This window comes from Meriones unguiculatus, chromosome 18 (assembly GCF_030254825.1).
Source record: "Meriones unguiculatus strain TT.TT164.6M chromosome 18, Bangor_MerUng_6.1, whole genome shotgun sequence".
NCBI classification, from domain to species: domain Eukaryota; kingdom Metazoa; phylum Chordata; class Mammalia; order Rodentia; family Muridae; genus Meriones; species Meriones unguiculatus.
This window is the reverse complement of record NC_083365.1, coordinates 21,815,508-21,824,856: the sequence shown is the minus strand read 5'-3', so window position 1 is coordinate 21,824,856 and position 9,349 is coordinate 21,815,508. Positions and strand designations below refer to the sequence as shown.

Sequence of the window (9,349 nt, the reverse complement as noted above, 5' to 3'; positions counted from 1 at the left end):
GTCAGAGTAAAACTGCACAGAACTGTTGGTTTTGAAGAACCTGCTTTTAAGGGCTTTTTAATAACCTGCATTGTAACATTTCTAATTAAACTCAAATCCACATGAGCTAGGAGGACAGTTGAGTCAGGAAAAGTGCTTTCCTCCCAAGTATGATGACTGGACTTCAATTCTTAGAACCCATGTGAAAATGCCAGGTCTGTACTCCAGCGCTGGGAAGGTGCAGGCACAGGAGGATCCCTGGGGTTCTCTGGCCCGTTAGGTTAGCCAGTGAGAGACCCTCTTCTGACAATTTGATGGCGTGCATTAGGATAGCACAAGTTGTCCTGTAGTCTCCATAACCACATAAAGCTACAGATGCCCCTACACACACACCCAAATTTACACATGCATGAATGGCTTAGAGTAAGCTAGGGCTGGTGAGACGACATTAGGTGTAGGCGCTTGTTGCTAACCTGATGGCCTGAGTTCAGGCTTCAGAAGCCATATGGTGGAAGGTGAGAACCAGTGTGCGCCATGGTATGTGCATGAACCCCTCAACATAGAAATAACAGAATCCCCACATTTTACACTATGGTCTACGTAGTGCAGGCCAACCAGGACTCCATAGTTAGACCCTGTCTCAAAAGAGACATACCTTTATTCCTGCACTTAAGCGGTGAGTTCAAGGCTATATAGTTTCAGGCTAGCCAGGGCTGCACAGTGAAGCTAAGATAGGTAGAATTGTTGCCTGTTGATGAAGAAGGTGGAAATTTTGAGACAAATCTAAACTATTAATATCCTATCATTGTAAACTCATAAAACAGTCTAAGCCTGAAACTACCCAGTTTCAAGAGCTGTTCCCCCACTACTTTTTCCCAGTTTTTCAGCTTAGACAAGTGTCGTCTTTAAACACGGGAAGCAAGTGTTTAGATTTGCCTGTGCAACTCAGACCAGATGAGAGTAATTGGCAGGGGTGGGGGATGGTGTCTCATAAACCAGAGTAGCTTTGGATGAAATATGACACCTTGCAAACCCATTTACTATCGTTCAGTAAGTGAGTAGCAGAAATTTGCCTAAAGAAATGGTAGCTGGCTGTGATGGCACATGCTTGTAATTCCAGCACTCTGGGAGGCAGAGGCAGGCAGATCTCTGAGTTTGAAGCCAGTCTGGTCTACAAAGTGAGTCCAGGACAGCCAAGGCTACAGAGAAAGACTGTCTTGAAAAACCAAAAAACAAAATTGAGGGGTCTGGAGAGATGGCTCAGAGGTTAAGAGCACTGGCTGTTTTTCCAAAGGTTCTGAGTTCAAGTCCCAGCAACCACATGGTGGCTCATAACCATCTATAATGAGATCCAGTGCCCTCTTCTGGGCAGAAGATTGTTTAAATAATAAATAAATATTAAAAAAAATTATTACCCCCCCTGCCCGTCAGCACATAGATGTACTTATTCTCTGTAGTACACAAATTAAAACACCAGGTGGCATCATTGTTAGCAATGTTACAGCAGCTTTTGCGGACTGGTCAAATCATAGATTATCAATCGTGCTTGAGTTAAAGAATCACCTGTTTAAACAGTTAGAGCTGATCCTTGCTGTCTTCAGGTATAGGCACAAATTTTCCAGTCCCATTTTAGTTTTCTTAGATCTGTAACGTGTGGTTGAAAGGACAGAGGCCTTGGGCCTCCAGTTGCTGCTGCCAGTTGGTAGCATCTCTCAATTTCCATGTCAACGTGTGAGCTTTATACATTTGTTTTTAATACGTAGCTATATAGTACATAGGTGATTTCCTTTTTGAACAGGGATTGTGCAAGTACAACTAAACACCCGATTTTTAAGGATCCCTCCCTCTTACTAATCTACCATTTTCTTCAGCAATTCCCAAGGTCAGGGATGGGCGAGACACATCAGTCAGTGAACTGTTTCACAGTTCAGGCCTTTTGGCTTAAGCTAGCTTTTACAGAAGGCAGTTTCTTTCTTTCTTTTTCTTTTTCTTTTTTAATCATGTGTATGGGTGTTTTCCTATTCTTAAGTCTCTGCACTCTTGTTCCTGGTGCCTGGGGTGGAGTCCAGAAGAGGGAAAGATTTTGAGATACCATGAGTGTGCTGGTAATTAAACCTTGAGTCTTCCGCAAAAGAAGCCAGTGCTGTTAATCACTGATCCATCTGTCCAGCGCCAGTGCCCCCACCCCTACCCCCACCCCTGGTAATTTCTCTAAGTAGTAACTAGATGAAAAATTCTAGTTGACTTACATATCTACGAAGCATGGGCATGTGATATTTCCCCTATCTCCATGAACTGGAAAAAACCGATAGCATCAAGCTTGATACCAGTGTCAGCTGTAGTGATGTTTGCAAATTTTTAAAAGTCTGAGAAAAAAAGATCTAGAATAGCAAAATGCCATTAACCCTGTGGTGGCTAAGGAAATGCTGTATTATGTCGTGGTTTGCATTTGATTGCCTTCTCTGTGCTCGGCCTACCTAAGGCTCTTTTGGAGGCTAGAGTCCATCAGTAACAGGTTGTCCAGTTCAAAAGTGTATGAATTGAGTTACTTACACGTGAGTCATTGTGTTAGGCTGGCTGTAATCAGAAACTATTCCAACCACATTAAATCCCAGCGCTTGGAGTGGAAAGGAGTTCTTTTTGGCAGCATCCCAATTTTTTTTGGGGGGGGAGAATTAGGAATTAAATTTCAGCCATGGTCTCTCTGGCCTACCATATAACAACCTTAGGCCTGGGGGCGTGGTTATCGTCTTGGGGCTCTGGGAAGTTCTCTGGGGGCCAGGTCTGGTAATACCGTAAAAGGCTTGGTTCTCTCAATTCTAAAGCCATGTTAATGTCCACCTTCCTTTAAGAGCGGTATCCACAATTAGGCTGTGCAGAATCCCCAGCCCTCTGCCTCCTAGACTCACTCCTTGGCCCCGCCCTCGCAGGCATCACTCGCCCAATCGGAAGTCGAGCTGCCACAGGCTGCACGCCCTTTGCCGAGGCCCCGCCCTCCCAGCACGCAGCTGGGCCCAGGCTCTAGTTCGCGTTTTGAGCCGCTGGTGCCACCATAGCTGCTGCTGCGGCGGCGGCGGCGGCGGCGGCGGCGGCGGCGGAGCTGAAGCCGTCGAGCTCGATGCCCGAGGGCGCTGTGAGCTGGGCCCGAGCGAACGGGGGCGCTGACGAGTAGTAGGGTTCCTGAAGCGGGCGCTGGGTGTGGGGGACGGGAAGGGAGCTCTCACGGCCGGGGTGGGCAAGGGAGGCTCCTGCACCCGAGCGAGGCGCGCGAGCCCCGGCAGCCAGCACAGGGCTCCGGACCCTTCCCCGGGTGGCTTCGGCGGCCTTCTCCCTTGGACACCGCAGTTACCATGGGAACACTTGGCCTGTAACCGGCGCCAGGCTGGTCACCAGCCCTCCTAGAGCCCATCCCATTCTTCGGTTCAGCGCCTCTGGCAGGCGTGGGCCTGACATTTCTTCACTCCAGGGGTCGTTCTCCCCTCATAAGAGATCAGCAGGCGAGGTGGGCATGAGGAGTGGGAAAAGAACAGGGTAATGCCCAGAGTAAGAGCTGCTGACAGGCAGAAGAAACCTACTGGGATGCTAAGGTTGCTTCTGCCATGTCAGGCCAGTGAAAGTGCGTATCCGAAGGCCGTGTTGAGCGAGTACCACTGTTGAGACAAGTCCTGAGGCTAGGCCAGGGACTGTCCTTAGGGGCTCCTTGTTAGGATGGCCGGGGAAGGGTCAACCATTACCAGCCGCCTCAAGAACTTGCTGAGGTCCCCATCCATCAAACTGCGAAGAAGTAAAGCAGGAAACCGGCGAGAGGACCTCAGCTCTAAGGTGAGTCCTGTTGGGAGCCAACTCTACCCTCTCGCACCTCGTTCCTTTTTCCACCTTCCTCTTTCTTCGGGAAAAGAGAGACAGAGACAGACGGGGAGAGAGAGAGAGAGAGAGGATGGAATTTCTCTGTTGGCTCTGAAAGATGAAATATGTTTATCAGTGACGACCTGATTTGAAGTTGGAAGAACAGGGCAGGCGTGAGTGGCGTGGGTGGGCATGCTGAGACCCAGCCATGGGAAGAAGTGCATAGGAGGAAGGCGACCTGGGTTTAACAGGACCGCAGTTCAAACCAAGTGTGTGCTTGGGGAAGCAAGTTGACATTCTATGACTCAGTTTCTCTTCTTGGAAGAGGACAGTAAGATCACATACTCTGTAAAGGACCTCACTGTGACTAATGTAGATGTAAGTAATGGTGTAACAGTTGAGGTTATAATGCCAGACTATACCAGCAAAAAGAGATAGATTAAAACACTTCATCTCAGATCTCAAAACGATTTTATGACAAGCTTGGTGATGCGCGCCTGTAATCTCAGCACGAGGGAGTCAAAGGCAAGCTCAGCCTGGTCTATATAATAAATTTCAGGACAGCCAGGGCTACATAGTGAGACCCTATCCTGTCTAAAAAAAAAAAAGACATAGAAGATTGGACTGGCAAGATGGCTCAGCTGGTAACGACACTTGCTCACAAACCTGATTGATCTCTTGATTTGACTTCCTCAAACCCACAAGGCAGAAGGAGTAAACCAGCTCCTGGAAGTAGTCCCCCGGTCTCCGTGTGTGTGTGTGTGTGTGTGTGTGTGTGTGTGTGTGTGTGTGTGTGTGTGTGTGTGTGTGTGTATGTCTTAAGATTGCTAAATGCTGGGCTGTGGTGGCACACACCTTTAATCCCAGCACTTGGGAGGCAGAGGCAGAGGCAGGTGGATCTCAATGAGTTCGAGGCCAGTCTGGTTTACAGAGTGAGTTCCAGGACAGCCAAGGCTACATGGAGAAACCCTATCTGGAAAAACCAAGAGAGAGAGAGAGAGAGAGCACACTAAATTTATTTAACTAGGGCTTTTTGGTTTCTCGATGATAACATGAAGGAGTCACATGTGTGCCAGAAGGACAGTTCTCCCAGTTTGCCCTTGCACAGTGTTTATTCTGGTTGCTGTGTGCTGGAATCCTTTTTCTGGGCAGATGTTTATCCTTCATACTTATACCTGTCTGGGTTTTGGTCCTTACACTCATTTTTTATTTGTTTGGCTTTGGTTTGGTTCTGTTTCAAGGCAGAGTCTTGTTACATTGTACATTGAGATGGGTTCAGACTACAACCCACTGCCACCGTGTCCTTAGAGCTGGGGTTTCTGGCAGGCCCAGCTTATGCTTTATTCAGCTTTGATGGTGCCCACAATTCTGAGCATACAAAAGTAGAATACAATTATTTAATCCTTTGAGGGAATCTTGAGCACTGTTCCCACAGGACTAGAATAGGTTTTGTGTCCTATGAGCAGCCTGTAAACATCAGAACTTTGTGTGGTACAGGATTGCCAAGAGCAGAGTCCTTTGAGACGGCAGCGTCTTATTGCTTTGCCCGTGACTCTTCAGAGATGAGCAAACCTGATTCAGGAAGATTTCTATCTACTGTACAACCTGGGAGAGTTCTGGCAGGACTTGGCGGGTCCCTTAGCAGAGGCATAATTGGCTTTGGTGAACAGCTTTCCTGTATGTTCTAGCAGGTGCGCTGCAGAATTAAAATTTGCCACTCGTTTTTATGCTGGTGGCATTGGTGACTCTTACAAGGATTATCATTAATTATTGTTATTATCATTATCATTAATAATTGTTCCTGTTCTCTAGAGGCAGAAAAATGGGTCCTCCAACTTAGAAACTCTTAGATACAACTCTTTGCCCATTCTTTTTTTTTTTTAACTTTTATTAATTATTATTATTATCATACCGTGATGTGTGAGAGCAGGCGCACATGTGCCATGGTGTTGTTGTGGAGGTCAACATGGCAATTACTCTTACCTGCCAAGCCACCTTACTGGCCCTAAAGATGTAGCTCTAGCTGCCTTCCAACACCTGACCCTCCTGTCTCTTATCTCCTCAGCACATCCTGCTGGCATTCCCATCACAGCAGGCACCTTTGCTGACTCATAGCAGCGCTATTAGACCAATTTTCTCTTCTCTTTGGGTTCTTTTTCTGGCCAGGATTGGCACACAGAGTAGGGATATATCATGGAAGTTTAGCCTGTAGTACTTATCTCGAAGTGGTCTAGAATCTGGAAGATGCCACGGCCATTCTTTAAGACTTTCCACGTCTGTCATTAATGTGCTCAACAAGTGTTTGTTGAGTGCCTATTGGGTGAATAACCAGTGATAAATAAAACATTCTTGCCACCAAGTAGCTTGTAGCTAAGTTAGACATGTAAAGAAGTAATTACAACCAGATTTGGTAAGTGCTGTTCATTAACTAAGCTGTTAATGGGGTTACAGGGGAAATAGATTAGGAAGGACTTCACAGAGGACGGGATATTTGAGCTGAGTCCTGAGGCAAGAGAGGAAAACATTCTAGGAAAACAGTAAAAGGAAGACATTTCTGACATCACCATTAAACATCCTTGTTCCAAGCAGGAAATCAGTGCTGACCTTTTAACTGGTGTCATGAGTTGTCTTTGTGTACCTAGCTTCTCAGATATCCTCAGTGAAGGCTTTCTACCTCAGGTTATTCTAGAAGCTTGCTCTATAACCCACATAAGACCTGGTCTATGAGTTTCCCTAATACCCGATAACTAAGGAAATTGTGGCATGGATTCATGAATTTGTTTTGAGACAGTGTCTCAATATGGCCCAGGCTAGCCTGGGACTTCCTATGTAGCCCAGGCTGGCCTTGCTTCAAATTGGAGATCGTCCTTCCGCAGCCTCTTGAGTGCTGGGACAGTTATGTACCACTCTTCCTGTCCGAGGCAGCTAATGTTGAACAAAACCTGAAGATAAAAAGGCATGCCACTTGGGAGGTAAGGAAGGAGGGATCAGAGAGGCATTATACAGCTAACTCATGGAACCTCCCACTTTAATTTTTTTTTTTTAGACAAGATATTGCTATATAGTAGCTGAGACTGGCCTCAAACTTGCTTTGAATCACACCATTTTGTACCACCGACCTTTCTGCTTCTTTCTAGATCCATCTCCATGTCTTCCAGAGCCAGAGGGACTTTCCCGACTAGTTCTGCTTCCTTGAAACCAATCTCTAGTTGTCTTTCTCTGTGTGTCTTCCTTCTCAGTTTTTAAAAAAGCTCTATTTATGTATTTTATGTATATGGGTACTTTGTCTGCATGTACCAGAAGACAGTGTCAGACATTTGTGAACTTCCATGTGGGTACAGGGAATTGAACTCTGGGACTTCAGAAGAGCAGAGAGTGAGTGCTCTTGACCCCTGTGCCATGTCTCCATTGAGAAGGAAAGAGTATACAATTGAGACAAAGATGTCAGTGCAGGTGAACCTGGACATCCTAAAAAAACCATCAGGAAGAGTTGTGAGCTCGTGAGAAATCAAAACCTGGAGTAATGAAATGGCTGAAAGGAAATAGAGAGAGCACTGCTCACTAAGGCTTTTTATTCAGGAGAGAGCCATTAAAATATAGTTACATGAGGCTTAAAACCTAGATGAAAGAGCCAGTAGTAAAGGCAGGAGTTTAATGACTAGAGATAGATTTAGTGAGCAGTGAGATCTTAGCAAGGTCTTTCACAGGGAAGAGGGTTTCTACAGTAGGGTAAATTGGAGAAGACCAGTTTGAGATTTCAGGCCAGGTCTGTAGAGTCTTGAAGAACTCAAGCTCTCAGCTATAAATACCTTTCAAGCCCAAATCCTGTACATTAATCACTCCCACCTCACATTTCAGCTGAGGCTGTGTTTTCTTCAGGATGAAATGTGTGTGTTCTTGGGAGCTAATCCTCTCCTCTCCTCTTCTTTTCCTAAAGTTTCTGAAGATATTTGTGCAGAGGGAGCTTGGGTTCTGTTTTTACAAAGGACAGAAATTGGCTGAGGCTGAGCTGGCAGGATTGAAGTTAGGAACACAAAAGGATTGCCTATGCTAAAGGATTTTTAAAAATCATCTGAGTCACCATTTATATGATCTACATTGTATATTATTCCTTCTGCTAACACCAGGCAAGGTGATTTTCTTCTAGTCTGATTTTATGATTGCACAGCTATTCTTGTTCTTTCCTGCATGATTATATGCTGTTACTTTGGCCTTTTAATATGTGGTATCTCCAAGAAGAGTGTGTGGGTAGATTTCATGGAGGAGCAAAAACTAGCAATAATCTAATTTCAGCCTTTGCTCAGTTTTTGAGCCCAGATGTTAGTAACAAAAAGCCTTTTCTGCCCTTTTTGGTAGAGGGGTGCAGCTCAGTTGGTAGAATACTTGCCTAGTATGCATGACACCCTGGGCCCCACTCCCTGGCACCACAGAAATCAAGCAGAGTAGCACACACCCACAGGCCCAGCATGGAGAAGGTTGACACCAGTCTGGATTATATGAGACCCTATCTCAAAAAACAAACCTTGTTCCAGGACCCATTCGAACTGGAAGCAGAGCCTCTTGGAGTGGACTTTGGTAGCTGTGTCTGTGTTGAGCTCTGCCAGAAGCCCACTGTCAGTCACGAACTTCTGCCTCACTGAGGTTTGCTGACAGTCCAGCAGCCCAGCCTGGGACGTATGCCCTTTTCCCTCAGTAGTTTTATAATCTTTGTCTTCTAGACTCAGAGCTGCATAAACTGTATTGGGGGGATCTAGCAGAGTTGCACTGCCCTGAGGTCAGACCTATGGAGTCAGTTATTGTCTTCCTGAGACAGTGAGTGCCCCAGGAGTTTCCCGTACGATCAGGAGCAGGAAACTAGATGATACCATCTGATGAGCCCAGGCTAGTTTTTCATCCAGCCATTCCAGGAACGGTTTACTTTGGCAATCTAAGGAATGAACAGATTTCATTGTTTGATGTAAATCTCTGAACTCTCCACTTGGGATAGAGACCAGAATAGAGATCTCAGCCAGTAGCTTAACCCCCACTCTCTTACACTCTCTCCTCCTGTCTCAGCCTCCCCAGGGCTAGGATGGTTGACATTTGTCATGATGCCTGGCTATGGCGTGTTCTGTATTGAGGCTTATGAAGTGTCTTGAAAGCCTTAGAGCAGGTGGTATGCTGTGAACCGTGCTACTCGTCTGGTTTTGTTTGCTCCTCTTCCTTCAGGTGCCTCTCCTTCCCTGAACCCATCTCTTCCTTTACTGTCCAAAGATATCCTGACCTCTTCAGGCTCTGAGTTGTCTCCAGAGGCTCTGCTCATCTCCTTGGTTAGCTCACTCCGGAGTCCCTGTCTCACTTTGCTGTCCAGGCCAAGTTATCCTCTTGGATAAGCCTTTGATAATCTTTTTTCTTTCGCATTGCCAGGATTAAACCCAGAGACTCAGTTGGCTAGGCAGACACTCTACCACCCTCTATCATGTCCATAAGCCCCACCCTTCCCCCCATTGAATGGGCCTGAGTTCCTACCAGTTGGAACTTGGAA

General features: G+C 46.2%; 1 protein-coding gene across 3 annotated transcripts in view; it reads left to right on the top strand.

The window, feature by feature from the left end:
* The first annotated feature begins 3,042 nt into the window (after positions 1–3,042).
* Positions 3,043–9,349, top strand: part of Mapkbp1 (mitogen-activated protein kinase binding protein 1) — a 50,742-nt gene continuing 44,435 nt past the window's right edge. For all 3 annotated transcript variants that reach the window (XM_021647590.2, XM_060371542.1, XM_021647589.2), the window contains exon 1: positions 3,043–3,801. In XM_021647590.2, coding sequence (XP_021503265.1) covers positions 3,688–3,801 — 114 coding nt within the window. In that variant the 5' untranslated portion in view covers positions 3,043–3,687. The remainder of the gene's footprint in view (positions 3,802–9,349) is intronic.